The sequence below is a fragment of the Dendrobium catenatum genome, unplaced genomic scaffold (assembly GCF_001605985.2).
Source record: "Dendrobium catenatum unplaced genomic scaffold, ASM160598v2 fragScaff_scaffold_898, whole genome shotgun sequence".
In the NCBI taxonomy this organism is placed as follows: domain Eukaryota; kingdom Viridiplantae; phylum Streptophyta; class Magnoliopsida; order Asparagales; family Orchidaceae; genus Dendrobium; species Dendrobium catenatum.
In genome coordinates this window covers 1,224,214-1,248,243 of record NW_021319360.1, presented here as the reverse complement: position 1 = coordinate 1,248,243, position 24,030 = coordinate 1,224,214, and the positions used below count along the sequence as shown (strand labels likewise).

General features: G+C 32.9%; 1 protein-coding gene across 1 annotated transcript; it reads left to right on the top strand.

Annotated features, from left to right (window-relative positions):
• The first annotated feature begins 7,595 nt into the window (after positions 1-7,595).
• LOC110110520 (O-fucosyltransferase 31) lies at positions 7,596-16,878 on the top strand. Its single transcript, XM_020842033.2, has 10 exons — positions 7,596-7,730; positions 9,098-9,160; positions 9,252-9,333; positions 9,504-9,574; positions 9,726-9,814; positions 9,904-10,107; positions 15,082-15,343; positions 15,461-15,688; positions 15,764-15,961; positions 16,434-16,878. Exons 1-10 carry the CDS (start codon positions 7,596-7,598, stop codon positions 16,641-16,643), a joined length of 1,542 nt encoding a protein of 513 aa, XP_020697692.1. The 3' UTR covers positions 16,644-16,878.
• The last annotated feature ends 7,152 nt before the right edge of the window (positions 16,879-24,030 follow it).

Below are 24,030 nucleotides of genomic sequence, written 5' to 3'. Positions count from 1 at the left end.
AGGTTTTATATAGACCAAAAATAGATGATTGTTTTAGCTTGAAACATTATAGAATTAATCTAAACATTATAAAAGTTAAAACAATTAATTACAAATGTTATAATAATAAATAATAAATTTAAAAATTTTAAATCAAGTCATAAAACATCAATAAGTATTTTCATTATGAATTTTCTTCTGAAAAAATAAAAAATATAACAATCTCCCACATTTTTGAGAAATTATTTTGTGTGGAGGCTGGACGTAGAACGCCGTTTATAGACCAACTAGAATACACCACGTCAGCAATACCGAGCCATGATACCGAGTGGAACCGAGCAGTATCGAACCGCGGTACCGAGCAAGGGGTGACGTAGCGCATTCTGGTTGGTTTTCGGACGTCGTTTGGCATTCCCACAAAATAATTAATCCACATTTTCAAAGAATACTAAAATTTAGAATAAGAGTTTGTTCATAACAAAAGATATAATGTATAGACATTAGTGTCTTTTAAATTATGAATAATGTGAAATGTAATATTTCTATGAACTTTATTCCTTGAGTATAAGCAACGTTATCTACCCACACTACATCAAATAATGATAGCTGTTCATTATTATTGTAAGGCTTTATTGATAATATATTTATTTATTGCATTAATTTACTATTATTATCACCAGCTTTACTAACGACGCTGTACTGATTCTGTTACCGATATGGACATCGACATTGTTTGATACTACTTCTGATTTATTGTTAATGTTACCATTATTGATTCAATGTACGAATAATGAGTATGTAATATATTAATCAAGTGATATATTGATTAGCATGTGATTAAAATATTGATTTTATACTAATATAAATAATTGAATAACATGTGTACATTATTATAGAGTTTTATTGCATCAATACGGTTCCAACTGTCTCTATGATGCTTTGATTTTACTGCTTTATATAATTTTTTTTAATTAATTGATTGTACTCATAGGACGACTATTTTATCGATTCAACACCTATATTGATTTACTTGTTTTTCCACTGCACTACCTTACTGGCTTCCATCATGTATTATTTTACTGTTTTAATATTCTACTGTTACTATATTTGTACTTTACTATTTCTACATAAATTCATGATCTCTGTTATGATTTGACTACTGATAGGTATATTGCTCATTTTTTGTACTTTGAATTTAGTTATAGGATTTTAGTGTGACATATTGGGATGTTTAGCTCATTATATAAGATTTAAATAATTTCATGTCAAGAGAAATGAGTAAGAGTGAGAGACAATCATGATTCCTCGGATTTTAGTTTTTATTTTAATTATTCTTTTGTACTTATAAATGGAAGGATATGTTGTGCTTTTATGATTCTTGAGTATTGTATATGATTTATTTTTAGGTCAATGAATATAGATGTGTATTGATATTTTGAATTATAAAATTTATTTATGTTATTTATTATTGATATATGAAATTAGATAACTCTAGTTATTATATTATAAAAAATTAAATTCTAGGGCATGACACCATCCAAAGTAAAAATATATCCATTAATAGATTTTATTTTATCAAAATCAGATATCCAATTAACATCACTATAGCCTTCAAATATATAAGGATAACCATAATAAATGAGTCCTAAATAAGAAGTTCCTCTTTAGTATTTAAGTATTCTCATTAAAGCAGTCCAATGATCATTATTAGGATTATGAGTACATCTACTAAGCCTATTTACAACATAGATAATATTAGGATGGTGCAATTCATAAGATACATAAGACTACTTATAATCTGAGCATACTCAGATTAAGATACATTTTTGTCCATTTTTTTACTTAGATGTATACTAATTTAGGGGTGCTAACTGATATTGAATCAAAATGTTCAAATTTCCTCAAAAGTTTTCTATAAAATATTCTTGAGAAATTATAATTCTATTAATTCGTTTTCTTATATTTATTCTCAATATTACTTATGCCTTTCCTAAATCCTTCTTGTCAAATTTAGAAGATAGGAAAGATTTAGTTTCTATGATTTTAGAAAGATCATATCCTAAAATAAGCATACTATCGACATAAATACAAATAATAACTTATGAATTTGGACTATCAAAATTATAATAAATACAAGTATCCGCTTCACTAATCTTTTAATTATTAGATATTATGTATCATGAAGTTTCTCATGCCATAATTTAGGAGTTTGCTTTAGTCCATATAAGGACTAAACTAACTTATAAATTTACTTTTCATTAATTTCCAGGTATTATGAAACTTTCTAGTTGATCCATATATATTTTATCCTTTAAATTTTTATTTAAGAAGGCGATCTTCACATCCTCTAATGAATTTATAATTTAAATATTTAAGCTAAAACAATAAAAGCTCTAATAGAAACATTTCTAACTATAGGAGAATAAGTATCAAAATAATTTAAATCTTTCTTTTGTGTATATCCTTTAGCCACCAACCTAGTTTTATATTTTTCAATTGATTCATCTAGGTTGAGCTTTTTCCTAAAAATCTATTTGCATCCAATGATTTTAGTTCCTAGAGGTAAATCCACTATCTACCAAGTATGATTTGACATAATAGAATTCATTTCTATTTGAATGGCTTCCTTCCAAAAATTAACATCTAACATTTAACATAAATAGACCATTGCTCACATAACCTTTTTCCCACAAAATTATCATTTTTTTGTTAATAATAATTTATCCTTTCAAAAATAATTTTAACGCCGGCTTTTCCAAGTTAGAGATATAAAACAAATTATATATAATTTATGGTACATGTAAAACATTAGAGAGTGTAAGAAATTTTCTTGATGTAAGCTTGATGTTAACAACTCCTATTCCAACAACCTTTGCACCATTAGAATCTGCCATGAAAATTTGTTCTTCTTCTTAATTCACCAATATTAGTATAGGAGAAAAACAAAATTTTATTTACACATCTATGATGTGTGGCTCCTGAATCTATCACTCGTGACTTTCCTTCAACTAGATTAACTTCTGAGAGTATAACAATAATAGCATCATTGGTCTTTGCAATATTGATATTTGATTTATCATTCAATTTTCTATGTATGCATTGTCTAGTAAAATGGCATGATATTCCACAAACAAAATAAACACTTTTTTTTTCTTTATTTCCTTTGACTTTGTTTTTTTTTTCTTTCTTGTTTTTATTTGTAAAGAGGTTTTTTAAAATTTTCTCTCTTCTTATTCCCCTCTTGTATCAACTTTGTATTAATAGTTAAATATCTCTTCCTTTTTAAATAAGTCTTTTTTATGTTAGTCTTTTCAATTCTAATATCAATAATGACTTACTCTAAACTTATATCACCGTGTTTATGCTTTATCATATTTTTATATTCCTTTTAAGATTCAAGTAGTTTCTCAATCAAGAATGCAGTGACAAAAGTTTCTTACAAGTTAATTCCTTCCTTAATAAGATCACTAATAAGAATATGAAAATCATATACTAAGCAGATATTTTCTTAGAGTCATTCATATGAAAGGCTATGAAATTTTCTATAATGTCTTGGTTCTTGCATTTTATAGCATATATTTCTTCTCTAATATTTTTAATATTTCAGAAACATACTCAATTTTGTAGTAGAGTAATGTCTTGCAAATCTTATTTGCATTATTCCAATCAGTTATAATTGTATCATAATTTTATGTTCCTAGATAAGGTGGCAAACTAATCAATTGTATCATAATTTTATGTTCCTAGATAAGGCGACAAACTAATCAATGCAGAGTACATATGATTTAACTTCAAGATTGTTGTAAAAATAGAAGAGAAGTAAGACAATTACAACTAGAAAACTTATCAAATAAGTAGGCTTAGACGTATGAAGCATTGTTCTTGAAGTTAGATTTTTGCTCTTCTCAAGGACAAAGTTACGTAACGGCCTAACTACCATAATTCAACAAACTCTTTGCGACGATCTACACTAATCATAATGGGAAGCATATATTTTCTCTGAATAGATGTAAGGTAGAGCGAAAGAAGAAGAGAAGGAAAAATCATATTTTCATAATACATGAGAAGGTCTTATATAGTCCAGAATTAGATAGCCGTTTTAACTTAAAACATTATAGAATTATTTTCAAAATATTATGATAATTAATCTCAAACATTATGAACATTGAAACAATTAAATAATTAATTATAAATGTTTTAATAATTAATTTAAACATTTTAAAATAAAGTCATAAAATAATAATAAGTATTTTCATTACTTTTTTTTTGAAAAATAAAAAAATATGACAAAATTGTCACATAACCACTAATCAAACTAAAATTTTTTAGCAATAAATAAAATAATGATTAAATCTTCTTCTACGATTACATCAAAGAAAATATATATGATTTATAAAAGATTATTTTCAACTATATTATTTAAAATATAATAATGACAGCTCAAATATATAAATATATATATATATATTATCTTCAACTATAGATGCCATGCAAAAAGCCAAAAAATATAATTTTTTTATAGATCTATCATTTCGTCTTTAATTTATTGACCGACACAATATGTTTACAATAATTCAGAGTAATCTAATGTATTACTTTTATTAACTCAACTAATTTCCTTAAATTTTGCCTTAATTAAGTTTCAGGGAACAAAAGAACCCTTTAAAGTTAGTACTTATTAAATTATAATTAATTAATTAGACAATTAACATTTCCAGGGCAGCCCAAATTTCGAAAAATCGTATGATTATAAAAAGAAGCCTTTAAAGTATGGATGATTACGGATTAGAAGGCTAATAGATAAAGATTTCATGATTATGAAAAGCAAAGCATATTCTGTCTCTTGTCAAGAAGCCTTGTTGAAAAAGCCCATATGCTTAGAAACAATTTTATAATTTTATAATAAAAATTATTAAAAATAAAACATAGATTAATGCCCAAAAACCATAAATTTTTTTAACAATATAATTGAATTGATAGTTATATCGTTAATAATTTTATTATAATAATAATTATAAAATCTTACAACTGATAATATCATCTCTCTTATACTGAAATTATCAAAATATTTTGAATGAAATAATTCATAAAATATTTTTTTGTGGCTCTGATCTAAAATTCTTAGGAGCAAATGTTGGGAATTTTTATAAGTGGCCGGGCTCATATACTTATACATATAAATAAAATTTTATACATTATAAGCTATCTAAAATTAAGCCAATTAACTTTGTGATCTATTTAAGTATTAAATTATTTTTTGGCTTATGTGGCATCTCAATTAGATTTTGTATGAAATTAATTTGTGCAGAGGCCGAGTATTTATTTTATCTTAATGATGGACTGAAATAAAATATTTACAAATAAAGTATAAGGGTCGTGGTCCCCAATTTAAATGGTTAAGTTCTCATTTTCCATCTTGAATGAAAAGAAGGGGTCTCTTGCTCTCTTGGAGAACGCCGCTCTAAACATGGAAGACCGAAAATCTCAATTTTGCATTCCAATGGATTCAAGGTACGCTTCCGAAAATTCTTCTCGATGATTTGACATGTCTTTCGGAGATGGTCGAATTTATTTTTTTGTCTCCATTGATTCCTAACAGCAAACTCTTCAAAATAAAGGCTTTGTCTGGGACGGCTTTCTTAATGCTTCTTAAACTAATTTTTTAGTATGAAAATTAAAATTTTTTTACTAAAAAATTGCTTTACGAAGCAGTAAGAAAAATCATCCCAAACGAAGCAAAAATTTAATTCAAAATTAATTTTTATTAAATATTTATTTATATTAAATCAACCAATCTCTATTATTTAACAAAAACTTAATTACAAATTTAAAGTCCATAAACAATCCACATCAAAGTTGAGGACTCTTTTCTATCATGCAACCAATATTAATTCATTTTAATTTCTCAAATCTTAACTTTTTCAAGGATAAAAAATTCTCAAATGACGGAGGACCACAGACAAGCCCACATGGGCATCAATTCTTGGAGAGATTATTAGGTGCAGAGTGCGGACGGCGATAACCGTCTGCACAAGTATTGAGTACCTAGCGGTACCCGCACTCGATACTGCTATGTACTGTTGGATACCGCTAGTTATCCAATATTTATGTGAACTGTGCGCACTCCGCACCTAATAATTTTTTCAATTCTTGGGCTGTCTCTTGTCTCCATTCTACAACATCCGAAAGAATCTATTTTGGTCTATCATGGCGTAATAAAGCAACCAAAAGTTACCAAATCCAGACAATCAAACAAAAGTTCTAGAAGATTTAACCCGATCTTCAGCATAATCATTTACTTTAAGTGGGGTCCCTAAGTTATACATTAGAGGAAATTTTTAGAAAAGTATATTGATCTATTTGTGCAAGAATTAGGGGCTATTTGATTTGAAGTAGGGTAGTTATAAAATAATATTTTTATATGAGTTTTGAAAATATTGACATTTGGTTGGATGAATAAAATGATTCAAAGTAAAGGAAAATGAGTGAAATATAAAATTTTAAGCTCATTTTTTTAGGTAAAATAACTAGTCATGTTTTGATCGAAATTTAATTTCATCGCAAGCACGCTCTCTTGCCGTCAGTACCCTCCAGCCACCATCACCATCACCTACTGGCTGCCACCTACCATCACCACTATCATTATTATCATCACTATTTTTGAAATTTACACTACATTATTTTACTTCAAATTAATATATATATATACTAATATTTATTTTATACTGATCTAAAAAATATCAAAATATGCATTCCCTTTAAATTACATTCTTTTCCAGCCAAACAAAGAGCCCCTTAGTTATTTTATAGCATTGGAGAAATTATTCTCTATGTCCAGAGGTGAATCAGTGACAGTGACGTCAGCGATATCGAACAATATCGAGCCAAGATACACAACAAAGAGATGACGTGATACATTCCGATAAATCTCCGGACGATATTTGAAATCTGCACAGAATAATTAAACACAACATTGAATCCTTGTTCACATAAAATCAATCATAAACAATTTACATTCAGGTACTATCTGAAGTAAGATTAAAACATTTATAACTTAAATCATTTGTGAAGAAAAAAAAAACTGATTCGGACCGGCGGGCCCCAACGGGTGCTATTCGTCCGTCGGTGGAAGAAGAAACCTCTAATACAAGAGCTGTTTCTCGCTGCTTCTCTCAAACACCAAACACTTTTCTTATCCATTCATGAACAACCACCTGGCCCTTTAACCATCAAGATGATAAAAGCCACAGCTGGTAATAAAATGATTCTCTTCATTCTCTGCCAGTTGAAGCGAGTAACAGAGGGAGGGAGGGCAAATTATTGCGTCAGGTGACCGAACTTAGAGATGCGTTCGGTCTCTCTGTCTACAGTAACCTGTGCTTTACTGTAGCAGTGCTACAGTAAAGCGCAGAGTAAAACGCAGATTAGTGTAGAATAAAGCGCAGAGTAAAACGCAGATTAGTGTAGACAAGAGACCGAACGCATCTCTCTGTCAGGTAGGGGAACGGAGATATACTGCTTCGTCTTCGCTACTTTGTCTGTGCCGTAATTAGGGTTGGAATCTGGAACTGCTTTGCAAGATTGGGAGGACGGTTTTGGGGCGGCGACATTCGACGATGATTAATTCCTTCTGCTGTCAGTGCTATTCGCAGAGAGGCGCGGCGTATGCTGCTCTCCTTGTGATGCTTCTTCCGGTGATGTGGCCTGCGCTCGTTTCGCCTCTTGGTCACGCCTCCCCTTCTGCCTTCTCGGTGAGTTTTCATGACCTTGCCCTGGTTATGATCTGGTAGGCTACCTTGTGGTTTTATCTTATCGTTTTTTTCCCAAGTCTTGTAAGATTCATACATCAGCAGATAATCTTCCTTCATTGATTTTGTCACATTGTGAAAATGGCGTAGTTTTGTCAGTTAGCTGTGAATGAAATCAGTTGGAATTCTTTTTTAAATTTTTTTATTGTGAAGTTGAGGGTTAACCTCAAACTAGGTTAGAGGAGGTAAGGCATATGCTTGAACGCGGGACCCGAACTTGGAGAGAAGACTCTCAATCAACTAGTCCCCTCAGCTTAGCACACATCAGTTGGAGTTGTTCCAAAGTTGAATTTTTTTAAAGGAAAAGTTTTTATGGTGCTTAAGAAGTTAAGATTCAGTGGAGTTTATTAAATAGCTGATATTAATGCTATCTATTTGGTTTGGCGTGGAAAATGATTACTAGTCGTATCGAGAGATCATGGGTTTGACTGTAAACTAGCTAATTGTGTACAACTCCTTACGAGAATCGTCAGGCTGCTTGGTCTTATTATAGCAGTTTTGATTACTCTGGGCGAGAAAAGGTAATTCTCAGGCTATATTTGTCAATCATATTGGATGCAATGAAACTAAGTGTAATTTATGTTCAATGACCTTCCAGAATCTCTTATTTGCATCCTGATTCTATAACTACTATGCTCAGATCTATAAATAATTTTGGAATAGCAGTGTGAAGTTGTGAATTTACATTCCATTTCTGTAGTAAAGTGTTGTTAAAATGTTAAGCATCAATCCGTTCTCTCATATAGTGCGCCTCACCCATGTTTAATAATGTTAGGGAAATGAGGTGAAGCCTAATTCAAATCATGAAGGGCAAATAAAATAGAAATAATATATTTCCCAAAAAAAAGAAATGAGAAATAATATAAACACAAAACACCAAGAAATTTATTTATATTAATGGCTACAATCTTTTGTCGCCGTTGTTTCAATGCCATTTTAATTATGGAGTTTATTTTACGGCCCTAATCTCATTGATATCACAGAAAGACAATGCTTCTACTTTACAAAGAATAAATTAGGGCAATTGAAAAATATAGTGAATTCTTTAAAATACCCTTAAATAAGCTTATCTTCGATATTGAATACATTTTGGTGGCTCCAACAAACTCTCCGTAAAAGTTGATCCACTAATTACTATGCATAAAATGTTTCTTTGTTGGGCACAAATTAAGCTCCTCTAGTTAACCAATACTTTTGAGAACACATGAAGCATGCTTCATGTGCATGTTTCTGTGCAACATTGATTGAAATGGCTATGTGTTCTCTTTCAAACTGGTGTTTAAGGAAAAAAAAATGTTATTTTTATGCAGGAGTGGAATGCTCCTAAACCAAGACATTTGTCTCTCCTGAAGGGAGCTTTGCAGCGTGAATTTGTGAGTTTTAGTTGTTGCCAAAGCATCCGTGTTTTCTTCTAGGTTTTTTATGGCCTTCTCTGATGCTTCTTATTTTTTTAAAATGTCTCAGGCAAATGAGCAGAAATCTGAGCTTTGGGCTCCTTTGGCACCCCAGGGATGGAAACCCTGTGTTCCATCTTCAAGTATCACTGGTAAGTGTTATTTATAGAAAAAACAAGATTTACCTCCTCAAAAGGGATTCACTGGAAAGGATTAACCACATATGTCTAGGTCTTTATCCTCTCTTCTTGACTTTGCTTATCATATGAGAATCTTCTAATTGTAATTCATCTGAATTGCTTATTTTTTTCCTTGCTTTTAGGAAACCCTGTGAAATCGACTGGCTATATCCAAGTATTTCTTGATGGTGGATTGAATCAACAGAGGATGGGGGTAGGCATTTCTGCCTTTAATATACATAGCTGAAACTTAATTTAGGTTGACAAAAAAAGTATTGTACTTTTGAGAATCATCCGTGGTTATGTAGACCTTGCAAGCTTATTGCATAGAAAATTAACTAAATATTGAGGTTTTCCTTATGTAGATATGTGATGCTGTTGCTGTTGCTAAAATTTTAAATGCAACCCTTGTAATTCCACATCTAGAAGTAAATCCTGTGTGGCAAGATTCAAGGTAATTCTAGCTATGCTGGTTATTTTTATATTTGTTTTATGCGACCAATTCTTCCCTTAATTAGGGTATGACTGTCTATGCTTTTGCAGCTCATTCGAAGAAATTTATGATGTGGATCATTTCATCAATGTCTTGAAAGATGAAATCTCAGTTGTTAGAGAGTTGCCTTCTGAATACTCATGGAGCACAAGAGATTATTATGCCGTTGCCATTAGAGCCACAAGAATCAAAACCGCACCAGTTCATGCGTCAGCCAGCTGGTACCTGGAGAATGTTCTTCCAGTTTTACAAAGGTTGGTTAAAGATTAATCCTATTATGTAGAGTTTAGTTAAAGATAAATCTTCAATTTGTAGTAGGTCTCTGCTAGTAGATATAGAGGGAGAGAGACTAAAATCTGTATGAATTCTAACACGATGTCTGTGAAGGAGGGATGCAAGTTTCCCAAAAATATTGTACAACAATAACAACAACAACATTAAGCCTTTACCCCATTATGTGGGGTTGGCTACATGAATTGTTTTTCTCCATTGTGTTGTCTTAAGAGTTGAATTCTGATTTAAATCTAATAAAAATATCATTTTAATACTTTATAACCAAGTCTTTTTAGTTCTATCTCTACGTTTTTTAACACGGGCTAAATGTAATACATCTACTCTCCTAACCAGGTCATCGAAAGGTCGATGTTTTACGTGGCCAAACTATCTAAGGCGGCTCTCTCTGATCTTATCTGCCAATTTTTCTGTTTGTCAAAATCTGCATGAATTTTCAAGATGTACTGATTGCTCCATATACATTTGGGATGATTAGGCTTATTTAATAACAAAATTGCATATTGCATAGCCTATGTTTTGTGATTGCAGCCATCCGACGCGATCCAAATTTGAATATTTTTTCATTTATATCTTTGAATCACTCTTATGGTGTTAGTAACCAAGGAAAATCACATAGGACGGTATTGATTTTAATTGGTTTTCTTCTTTCACTTAAATAGAGCTTATACGATGACTTATTGCGATGTTTGTTTTGATTGGTGTTTGGTTACATTCCTTTAAATTATGGTTACCAATAGGTGGAAGTGGAATACGTAGAGATAATGTGGTAGTGGATAAGGTTAGGGGGGGTAGTAGGGAGATGCCTTTTTGAAGGTAATAATGATCATTGGGACATAAAGTTGATGTGTAGATGGATGATAATATCAATAACTTTTATGAGTATGAGAATCATAAAAAAAAATAAATACTTAATGTTTCAAGGAAAGAGTTTATCATCTCTAGGATGAAGGGAGCATATGAAATTAATTTGGCTGAAAACTTGAGTATGTACTGACTACTGATAAATAAGTGAAAGTGAGTTGCTCCACTCGTAGCAGTGGATGACACACAAATTAAGTAGGAGGTTGTTAGGATGAAATATCCCCAAAATTGTCATGTAGCATTCATGTGAAACATTATGGTATGAGGAACATTCAGGGGATGGTTAATTTCTATTTGATCGTTTTTTTAGGAGGTACAAGGATATGATGATCAATGCATGATATCATTTTTAACATAGAAGGATTGAAATGTTGATTGCATATATTTAAGGGTATTATTTGCATTAAGATTTTTACTATAAGCGAAAAACTAAACTTTTAGTGGACAAGAAATGAGGGTAGTAAGTAGATGCCTCATTGAAGGTAACATTTGTTGGAGCATAGAGTTGATTTACAGATGGATCATAACATCAATAGTTTTTATGGGTATGAGAATAAATCAAAATGATGCACTTAATGGTTCAATGGGAGAGTTCATCATGTTGAGGGTCAAGAGAGTGGATGAAAGAAATACAACCAAAGAGGGTCTGAGAAAAAATAAGTGTTTGTGGATAAATAAGTGAAGGGTGTAGCGCCCATCATACTAATGGATAACTCATGATTCAATAATTAGTAAACTATTAGAATGAAATCTCTCTAAAATTGATATGTTACATTCATGTAAAATATTAAAATACAAGAAAAATTGAAGAGATGTAGATGCTTGCATTCAACTAGACCATTTTGTTGCATGCATTGAGATATGATGATTGATTTATAATACTAGTTTCATTATAGGAGGCATAAAAAATCAATTGGAAATATTTAAGAACATTTGTATAGAATTTTAATAGAATTTAAAACCTAAAAAAATTACTTGAATATAGTGAAAGCTTTGAAACACTTAAATTGATAACTCTGAGTAATGAATAGAAGAAACAAAATAACAAAAACCTAGTCGACTGTCCTAGGACTTAGATCCTAGATATATGAATGGGCCAAGTAAAAAATGGTACTAATATGAGAAAATATAGACATCAGAAAAGAGGCATGATGATGCTTATTACATGATAGGCTTTACACTAAAAATCAGATACAAAGGATCCACAGCTGGTGAGGGAAAGGAGACCAAGATGATAATGCCATTGATTAGGGGAAGTTGTGGAGGGCAAGGAAATGGAATGTAGCATCAGGAGATATTAAATTAAATGCCTTCAAATTAAACACGTCTGCTAATAATCTTCTTTGTGTAGGATCTGAAAAATGGTGGAAAGGATAAAAGGTTATTTGAGTAGTTTTGGGATTTGATAGTATAATATATAACTTTATATATATAAAAAGTTCATAGAAAAGCGGGGAACACTTCATATGTTGTTTAAAGTTAATGAGAAATGTGTAGAAAAGTGGGGAATATGTCAGATATTATTTAAAGTTAATGTGGAGAGTTAGATCATTTTTTTAGAGAGAGGGAGGGATCCATCAATAATAATGTAGGTGTGAGAGAGAGAGAGAGAGTGAGAGAGAGAGGTGAAAAGCACTATAACTTAAGGCTTATGTTGAATTAGAATGAGCAACTGCATTTAAACCAGAGGTGGAAATCATAGGAGATACTGAATTGATTATTTTGGAGTGCTTAGGAGTCAATCATAGTCTTCTTGGGTGAGATACATACTACCAGAATGCTTAGGTACTTGTGCGGGGGGTGGAGGGAGGAGGGGGGAGGTGGGAATTGTATGTTTCTAAAATCAACAGGGTTGTTGGTGGAGATATGTGGAATTTGTATGTTTCAAAAATCAAATCTTTCGGTTTCCTTGACTTATGGAATATCTAGTACTAGGGATTAGGATTCATTGTGTAAGTAATTGTTGTTAGTCTTCATAAGAGCTGCCATGATTTATTTTTTTCTTGCAAATAGCTTCACTGAATAAGACTAGGTTAAAAGAATTATGTGGATTAGAAAAACTGTACACTTGAGTGATGGCTGAATATAGCAAGAATAGACGGTATATCTTTACCATTTCAAAGAGAACACTTCTCTTTGAAGGAATTGTTCCTCTTCTGTGTTTTGCCAGGATCTTGCTCCTTCATTTTTTTTTTTTGATCTTGCTCCTTTCCTTGATGCTCCTTAATTGCTCCTTCCCTTTACTTTCCTCTCCTTGCATAAAATTACGCCCATCTACTTTTTCAAATAGAGATGGTATGTAGAAGGATAGAAGAGAGAGAGAGAGAGAGAGAGAGAGAGAGAGAGAGAGAGAGAGAGAGGATTCAGTGTGATCTTTGTTTATTGAAAAATAAATTCGATATAAAACAACTAAAAAGAAATAAGATTGTCATCTAATATCCCTTTATTTGATGTCAACTCTCTTAAATCAAGTGTCCGTGAAAGCATATCAATAAGTTTCCTGATCAAATTTGAAACGTGAATAAGCACTCTCCTCCTTGGCAACCCACCCTATGTTGGAGGGAAACTTTTATAGCATGAATTGCTTCTTATCTTCCCAGTATCTGCTCTTGTTGTTGTAGCCTTTAGAAGTCATGAAATTCCTTGTGGCTTGTGTGTCCATGCACAGTTCATGATGTATGAATAATTCAGTTTACGATTGGAGCATTCATGAAAGTTTTGTTTAGCCATGTTGGTAACCTTCCTGTCTTCATTTGGCTAACCCTAACTACACCCAAATTTTATGCACCATCTATGTCCGTCCATGTAGCGTGGCTATCTTATCTAATTAGCCAAGCTCATTGCTAGGGTTAATAAATATTATCAACAAAGTAAAATCTAGCAATTATTGTCATGAATTTCACTTGCCATTCTGTTTTTTGTAATAGTAAAAGCATGATTCTTTGGTACTTGACCATTGAAAGAGGGATCTCAACCATTTCTTATTCGATATGCATCCATCTTTTGCTTCATCCTTGATTTTGGTTTTTTAACAATGAAAACATTTGGTTTTTCTTTTACATTTATTATATTGTACCCTTACCCGTCTGAATAACATGCATATGTAAAACTGAATAAGAGTATATCAAAGCGCAACTTCTGTAGCATCTCGGGCAACAAAATTCTAATAATTGTTTCGATTTCAGTGTAATGTTTTGGGGGGCATTTTGTGCGATGTATAGCTTCAAACATAGAAGGACATTTCCGATGTGTAAATCAACAAAAATGCTGTGAAGAACATTTTGACATGCTTGCGGATCATTTAAAAAATGATACAAAAGATATGGCCTTTTCGCTGCATTTGGTTCCAGTAATCAGCTGGTGTCATTTGGCAATTGATTTGGATGTTTTTACTACATTTCATGAAGTTCTTAGGATGGTTAGATAACAAATATCAAAACTTTAGATTAGCAAAGATATTTATCTGATAAAGACTCAATTTCAAATGTCACTTGATACACTAATTGTGGGCTGAGTAACATTTCTTATTTTTTTTTTATTTCTCTTCTAGATTATCTTCGGATATGATAAGGAACTGCTGCTAGAATTTTTAAGAATGGATATTTTATCATATTTTTTCCTTTGTTTAGTGAGTTGAGATTTCAGTTCACATTCATCGTGGATGATTCCCTGCAGTTACTAAAATCATGATGCTTGGTGTTATAACAGTGTCTGGTTTTTTGTGCCATGCTTATGATATTTCTATTATGGGTTTGTTTTGTCAATGCATCTTTTAGCCGAGCCTGCATTTCACTCTTACTTGTACATAATAAACATAAACTAAGGTTTCGTTTTGGACGGCTTTTTTATTGCTTCTTAAAACAATTTTTTAATTTAAAAATTAAAATTTTTATACTAAAAAACTGCTTTAAGAAGCAGTAAGAAAGCAGTCCCAAACAAAGCCTAAGTAAATCTACCATGATATGAGCTCCTCATATTACTACCAATCGCCATAAGCCCACTTACTATTCATCCCTCTATTTGACCTTTGTTTATTTACAACGATTATGTGCCAAGACGCTCCTTTGTTTCAGTTATGGGATTGCGGCAATTGCACCATTTTCACACCGCCTTGCTTTTGACAACTTGCCCGGGGAGCTTCAAAGGCTGCGTTGTAAAGTCAACTTTCGGGCCTTGGCCTTTGTTCCTCATATCAATGCATTGGGAGAAATGCTTGTCAAACGTCTCAGGTATCCTGGACGTGCACACTCTGATGAATACATAGAAGAGGTAGTTGATGAAAATGTTAGCCAGGGGTCTGGCAAGTATGTAACACTACATTTGCGGTTTGACAAGGTATCCTTGTTTTCGCAATTCCTTTTCACATTCTTTGAATTTAAGGATAATAGCTGTGAGAATTTTTGTGAACTGGAGATTACCATCACATTTTACTTAAAATTGATCACTTTGCAGGACATGGCAGCCCATTCAGCCTGTGACTTTGGTGGTGGTAAAGCTGAAAGGTTGGCTTTGGCAAAGTACAGACAAGTTATTTGGCAAGGGAGAGTTATGAACTCCCAATTTACTGATGAGGAGCTACGGAACCAAGGGCGCTGCCCATTAACACCTGAAGAAATTGGATTGCTACTAGCAGCCTTGGGCTTTGACTCCCAAACTCGCCTTTATCTCGCCTCACACAAGGTTTCATCTGCTACTCCCTCAAGATTAAGGGAATTTTTTAACTACGTGCATCTTATTTTAAGGTATTTTCTGTAGGTCTACGGAGGGGAAGCCAGAATCTCAAGCCTGCGGAAGCTTTTCCCTCTAATGGAAAATAAAAAAAGCCTTGCTTCTTCTGACGAACTTGTGAAGGTTGAAGGGAAAGCTTCTCTTCTGGCTGCTGTTGATTACTATGTCAGCATTAAGAGCGACGTCTTCATTTCTGCATCCCCTGGCAATATGCACAATGCTATGGTAATTTCACTTTTCCCTCTTTTATTACTTTAAGGGGCTGTGTTTGATAGCAGGATTTAGGCCGGATTTGAGGCGGATTTGAGCGAAATCCAGCCAAACAGCCTAAAATGGAAAACCAAATCTCACGGCGAACGAAATCCGCTGTAGGCAGAAAATTGCGCCGATTCACTCTAAATCCCGGATTTCCGAAATCCCGTATTTTGCAGGATTTATGAAATCCACGGTGCTAGAGGGAGAGTCCTCTCAGGAAATCTTGCTCTATAGCCAAACAGTCATATGAGATTTAAGAGGATTTATCATGAATGTTACCAAACTGTTTTCATGATTTAAGCCCCTCAGAATTTCCGAAATCCAGATTTAAAGGATTTACAAAATCCTACTTAAATCAAATCCGAGGTGCTACCAAACATCCCCTAAAAGAAAAAAAGTTTAATGAAATATATGAGTATCAAGTTATGAACGCCTGTTGCAGGTTGGCCACCGAACTTATGAAAACCTGAAGACTATAAGACCAAATATGGCTCTATTAGGTCAGCTCTTCCTCAACAAGAGCTTGGAGTGGTCTGAGTTCCAACAGCAGGTGTATGCAGATCACAGAGGTCGGCAAGGCCAGATTCGAGTGAGGAAGCCCAAGCAATCCATTTACACGTATCCTGCTCCAGATTGTATGTGCCTGGGCTGAAAGAAGATATGTTGTTTATGAGTATATTTTGTTGTACTTCATTAGCTACTAAAGCCGTTTGTTCTTCATTACGTGTGGTTTTTGTTTACATTTACAGGTCATAAACGATTGCCACTGCTGGCAACTATTGGGTCTGATTATATTTATTTATAACTCTACATATTGAAATTGTTCAGTAGCGTGTCATTTGCGCTGCATATATTTATTAAATGAGATGGTTAATTTGTTAGCTTTATTGTCGCTTATTTGAAGCAATTATTGTATTTTTTGGACAGCTGATGAAATAGATGAATCGACACTTTAAAAGTGCATCTATATATATATTGTTTGATTGTATTTAAATTTTTATACGCTTGATAATAAAATTACTAAAAAATTTATTATCATGATTTTTATGTTGTTGATCATAATTAATGTTATAATTTTGAATTGAAGGATATATAAAATGATTATCTCAAAAATAAAATTGAGAGGAGAATAATAATTGAGAAGTAAAGCATCTCTGTGCATGGAGGTGATGCATATGAGAGGTGGTGCTTAGTAGAGGTGTAAGTTGTGAAACTCTTTAAGTAAAGTTAACTCTTAAACATCGATGCGTTTTTTGGTGTAATGGTTAAAATTTTTTGTAAGAAACTTCGTGGTCAAGTGTGTTCTTTTCAGAATAATTCTAGAATAAGTGACCTACTAGAAAGTTACACCAACAGGACAAGAATGTTAGGCTCTTAGGCCAAAGCGGACAATGTCTTAAAAGTTAAGAGTTTGAGCTGTTATAAATGATATCATAGTAATACACCAGTAATAAGATGTGAACTAAGTGTCATACAAGACAAAGTGCTACGTCATGGGAGCCACCTCTTGAATCTTGTATGGGATAAAGTGCTATGTGACAGAAGCGACTCTTGAACCCTGTATGGGCCACATCTAGAATCATATATGTCTGGTGGATGATTCTGGGATAAAGATGCTGACAATGACATTAGTTACTTAAGTAGAGGAGATTGTGAAACCCCTTAAGTAAAAAAAGCTAACTCTTAAACATCGAGTCGCCTTGTGGTGTAATGGTTGAAATTTTCGTAAGAAACTATGTAGTTAAGCGTACTCATCCCAGAGAAATTCAGGGATGAGTGACCTACTGGGAAGTTACACCAACAGAGCATAACCATGAGGTTCTTAAGCCAAAGCGGACAATATCTCGATGTTAAGAGTGTGTGATGTTACAAATGATATCAGAGCAATACACCATTCATAAGATGAGAACTAAATATCATACAAGACAAAGTACTACACCAAGCGAGCCACCTCTTGAATCTTGTATGGGACAAAGTGTGACGTGACGTGAGCCACTGCTTGAACTTTTAGATGTCATCTCTAAAATTATATCTGCTTAGTGGATGATTCTAGAATAAAGATGTTGACGATGACGTCAGTTACTTGAGTGGGGGAAATTGTGAAACTCCTTAAGTAAAAGAAAGTTAACTCTTAAACATCGAGACGCCTTTTGGTGTAATGGCTAAAATTTTCGTAAGAAGCTCTATAGTTAAGCGTGCTCATCCCATAGCAATTTTAGGATGGATGACCTACTAGGAAGTTACACCAACAAGGCAAAACCCTAAGGCTCTTAGGCCAAAGCGGACAATATCTCAATAGTTAAGAGTTTGGGCTGTTGTGAGCCGAGTTAGTTCTTGAGCTAATGGGTTGAACTCGAGCTTATTCTTGCTCAGTTCGAATGCTTGTTGAGCCGTTTGATTAATTTAAAATATATTTAAGCTATAATTTGATACCATTAATAAAAAAAAGAGAAATTGGTTTAGTTAAAAAAACAATTCAATTACTAAAATAAATTCAAAGTCTATTTAGTGTAGTTGAACCTTATTAGCCCTTCCTCAACTAAGTCGAATGAGCACTTCTTCATCAAAGCAGACTCAATAGATTCCATGTTTATAGAAGTAAGACTATAATTTACTTAATAACATTATTGTAGAGTTTATTCTACGTATATGAGAAAACTTAGGGCTCCAAAGATTTTTAAAGAAACTAATTCTTCAGTTGAAATTGAAGAAGTTTGAAATTAATAAAACTAAACTTGCCTCATAAAGGTATGGTAATTTCTCCAATTACAACACAACCAAAATTAGGGCATTTCCAAAAATAGACAAGAAAATAACAAGAAGAAGATAATAAGAATAAGAAGTATCGATAGTGGAATCCATGAACTAAAACCAGTGTAGAAGCTTTGCCTAATATATTGCATATTGCGTAGCACATAGAACCCAAAAGGACTACATTCTAATAGGAAGAATTAGGGTATAATAATGTGAAGATGGCTAAGATGATAGTGAAACACGTGGCCGCGTGTCGTCGTGGCCTCGTGGGCACAGCGGGCAGCGTGCGTGGGCGGGAAATCTGAATTTTTTTAAATTAAACAGGTTTTCGGGTCGACCCGGCAACCCGCCGGGTCAACCCGAAGCCGACCCGGTTCGGGTTCGGGTTGACCCAAACCCGAAATTTTCGGGTCGGTTCGGATTTTCGGGTCGGGTCAAATGTTGACAGCTCTAGCTTCATATTCATACCAACAAATGAATCTCCTTGCTAATTGCTGAAACAGTAAACTCCAAACCATCCAACCATATATGCCACAACATTACCATAGGAAACATAAGGATATTCCATAGCAGCAAAGTGTATATCGTGGGTTTAAATTCCCTCACATGCACGATATTGTTTTACCTTGCCTGGCAGGTGAACACGGGTGCTTGATCGAAGAAGGGCTGTTGTTTACAGCTAGGGCACGAATGGAGGAAGTCGGGCTTGACGCGAGATTGACTACGGCTATTCAATTGACGAAGATAAGCTAGCGACAAATGTTTAAGAGTGCACGATCGAGGTTGGTTATGCTGAGATCGAGGAGAAGACGCGGGAACAGTCGAGCGCGTGTGGGAGGTAGGTCATGGGTGTGGATGGAGCGGGAGATTAGTAGGGTATTAAGTTCATTATAAATGGCGGTTTATACTGCTTCCAAAAAAATTTTCTGCAACGATTTTAAAAATGTTAGTATATAATGTTGTTAAAAGTAGGGGTGTCAATTCGGGTCAACAGATCAGGTTCTGGTCGAACCCGACTTGACCCGGCTGTAAACAGGTTGACCCTAACCCGACCCATGCGAGTTACCGGGTTGACACGACCCAACTCGCGAATAAATGCGGAGCCGAGCCACGCGGATGCGGGACGCCTAGAGCGCGGTTGTGCGGGTTGGACGACGTGGACGCAGCACGCCTGGAGCCTTGAACCGACGGGCGAGGCCGCGACGACGGCCTTTAACGTGGATGGCAGACTCCACCTCACGCGGATGCGACGTCGCGATTTGACGTGGAACCGACCTGGCAGGCACTCGGTTAGCACGGGCGCGACCTAACGGGCACTCGGACAACACGAACACGACCTGTGGACTAAGCAGCGAGTTTGCGAAACGGGTCATTTCGAGTTGACCTGTGGGTTGTCGGGTCAACCCGAACACGATGTTGACCTTCTTTTTTGACATCGATCACTCGGACAATCCTATCACTCATACTTTGTGGTTGATCTACCTTGTTTCTACGTCATATTGTTATATTTGTTGTCAAATCGTGCATTTTACCTCAATTCATTGTTGGCTTTGAAATTTTTGTCTTTTGATTACATATTGCTCATTATCATGTCTTAAAACAAGTGTGATTGTGTCAACAATGATTTGACGTATATTTTGCATGTATTTGAGCTTTTTTTTACACATTTATTTCATGCGTAATATCTTTTGATTGAGACATCATTTTGTGAAACGGATTGCGAGAGCACATACAGATCGTCGAGATCTTTCAAACAAATCCATTCGTGCTCGAATCAGGTGACATTTGGTGCGTGTCGATGAGAGAGAGTTGAATGTCATTATTATTATTATTTCTAAATATTAAAATGATATATATATATAAACAAAATTTTAGATGTATTTTTAAAACAACTCAAGTTAATCCCACTCTTTTAGTTATTTAAACATGATTTTTTATGTCAACTCAAAAATTTTGAATTTCTACTGATATTAATGTTTAGGACTTGAAATTCTATAACATAATTAACTTCATATGCTCATTATATAGAACATAATTATGGTGGTGTTCTCCTAGAGGGTTGGCATTGGACTATCTGCCACTCAGTTACCATCCCTAATTCATCAGCATTATTAGTTTTTTTTTTCAATTTTTTAATATTGATTTTATGACTTCTTATTTTTCATCTGTTTTAAGAAACAATAAGAAAGCTATCCCAAACGAAATCTTAGTCTCTTTTACTTCATAAAAGGAGGTGTCTCTTACACTCCACACTGCTCTTATTTGATCTTGCTATGTAGTAAAAGAATTCTTCAGGTAGAAGTTTTATAATCTTCAACATTGTATCCTATTTAAACATTCAGGTAGAAGTTTGGAAGATTGAATTCAACCGTCGAAACCTTTCAACTTTAGAAAGCCCCCTTTTTGTTTATTTTGACCTTTGTTTTTGTTGTAAGTGAATTTTTGTTGGTTGATGTCAATGCCTTCTCATATCAATGAAATGAAGAATCATTTCATTTTTATGCTGCTTATTTCAACCTTTATTTCACATGATTAGGCTTTGTTGGCTTACTTTAATATTATTTGGAAATTTATGCTCTTTTGTTATTGTGAGGAGCATGAAGTATATGCTAAGGTTGTGGCTTTCATGTGCTCACTCAGCCGTCTGTAGTGTAATATGATATATCTAGGCTATTTTAACAAGACATGCTTGATGGTTACAGCTGACGAATTGACAATTGTGATGTTCTTTTTTTTTTTTTTTGGACATTTAGGCCATTTAAGGCAAACTCACACACACAACGCATACACATAGACTCGAACCCTGAACCTCTTAGTTTGAAGCCTAAGCTCTCAACCAATAGGCCAAGGAGAGTTGTGTAATTGTGATGTTCTACTTTACCTATACTTTTTTGTGGGCGGTATGAGCTTTTTTGGAATAACGAACTTTTATTCTATCCAGTGAACGCACGCAGAGGAATGTTCGGTTTTAGGCAAAAAAGCGCCTGTACCGAGTTTTTTTTCAGTGTACCCAGTTTTTTCAAAAAACTCGGTACAGGCGCTTTTTTACCTAAAACCGAATCTTCCTATGCGTACCTTCACTGGATAGAATAAAAGTTCTTGGAATAACTGACCCATCTAGAATTGGTCATAAAAGTATATGGTGTTTCAAAACCACTGAACCTTGTAATTATTCCTGATGTTCTTTGAAAAATTTTGGTTAGTAAATTTTCAAGACGATTTCGTGGTTAAAGTTTATTGTTTTTTATTTCCATTTTTGTAATGAAATGTTAAGTTTCTGAATAATTCTTGTATCATTGTATGCAGTATTATTTGGAGACCAATACCTTGTAATTGAAAGAGTAGCAGCAATTAGATTAAAAATGTTAATTTTGTAATCTTTTTAAAGTAATATTAAAATGTGAATTCTGCTTAATAATATAGGAATAATATATATAAGTTTATGATTAAATTTTTTTTTAGATCCACATCAACTGATAAGTTTTTTTGGGAAAAAAATTGACTAAAAATAATATAGAAATAATATATGATTAAAATGGCAACTTAAACTTCTTGCTGAAGTGATTTTATAGATGTTTTCTCTAAATGAATCGGTTCAATATAAAAGAATACTAATTCTCTTTCTTAGATTTTGTTTTTTAAGCAGAATTTTTTTTTTTACAATTTTCATGCATATATGAAATTTGTCATCTCATATTTATTAATAAAAAAATTCTTGCATTTCACAAAATTAAACTAATTATTTATATAAATTTACAAAGCACTTTAACATAATTACATGTCATATTAATTTTTTTTTAGAATTTAATGTAGTTTTTGTGGTAAAATGTCTATGTGCATGAAACAAAATATATATGGTAATTCAAATGCCTTGTAATGCCCATTTAAATTGATAAATGCACGACAATAAATGGGAACTTGCTTGAGAAGACGTCAATGAGAGCAATAACATGTGAAGAATAATAGGTATTCAAGTTTAATTTGACAAAAAGAAGAAAAAAAAAAAAGACTTAAGATTTTGTAGGATTTTACGTTATCATTTTGGTTGTTTAATAGATTTCGATTAAACGCTGGTTAAAATCTACTACTTAACAATCAATTAAATTTTAATTAAAAGATTTATTTTTGATGCAACTATATTAACACAACTTATTTTTCTCTCTAAAAATTTAAACACAAAAAAATCAAATATTTATCCAAATTTCTCATGAAGGGTTGTAAATTATAAAATTTATGATAATAATAATTATTCGAATATTCATTGGGGTATAGTTATACTTGCTTCTCTATTTAAAAAGAAAACTAAAATTTATAAACTTTTTTTTTAAAAAAAAATTGAATATAAATTGCTAGAATAAAAGGTAAAAAATTTTAAAGTATATCTCAAATAAGTAGAACAATAAATCATATTGATTACAATCATGATAAAAAAAATCACAAATAAATTTAATCTTATCAAATATATTATATTACCAACTTACTTATTGGTTATTTGATTTTAAAAATATTTGTAGCAATAAATTTATAAAATAAAATTATTATTTTAAATGAAATATATGAATAAAAAAGTAATTTTATTTCAAATTTATTATGTTAATTTTTTTATTTATCATTAATGTTTAAAATTTTATTAATTTGCAATTAAAATAGAACTTATAACTTTTAACAAAATTTGACTTAAAAAATAAACATATTGTTTATTAACTAATAAAAAGAATTTAATACCAAGGTTATTCATGAATGAATAATAAAAAATTCATGTCGTAAATTTTTTTTATTTAATCATATAAAATTTATTATAATAATTATAATTATTTTTAATAATAACCTTAGGCCGTCGACTCACTGCTCCGGCGTCGCTCCTTCTCTCCTCGACCCGTGCCCTAGTCGAGTGGAGTCGACTCTGCATCCGTCTGCCCTAACTGAACCAAGCCGATCATACTCGCCCGATTCCGCCGCCCCTCCCGCCGACGTGGAAGCGCAGCCGAACCAGCCCGTCTCCGCCTGAACCGCCGCCGAGCCGCTCCATCCCGTTGCGTGGCTTCCGATCCCACTCTAAGCCCGATCGGCGCTTCTCCCCGATCCATTCATCCTCTCTCTATTATATTATATGTTATAATATTAAATATAATATATAGTATTGATATATATATATATATTAATGTATATATATTATAACATGATATAATATTATGATTAATTGTAAAACTAATTTTAATATTATAGTACATAATTATATTTTATTATAATACTAGTAAAAATGTCCGCGCATCTCAATACACGTT

Excerpts from the sequence above, each read along its gene's own strand:
- LOC110110520 (XM_020842033.2), top strand. The coding sequence starts at position 7,596 with ATGATTAATTCCTTCTGCTGTCAGTGCTATTCGCAGAGAGGCGCGGCG. Across the intron at positions 9,161-9,251 it reads GAGCTTTGCAGCGTGAATTT|GCAAATGAGCAGAAATCTGA; the intron begins GTGAGTTTTAGT and ends AAAATGTCTCAG. Across the intron at positions 15,962-16,433 it reads GCAATATGCACAATGCTATG|GTTGGCCACCGAACTTATGA; the intron begins GTAATTTCACTT and ends CGCCTGTTGCAG.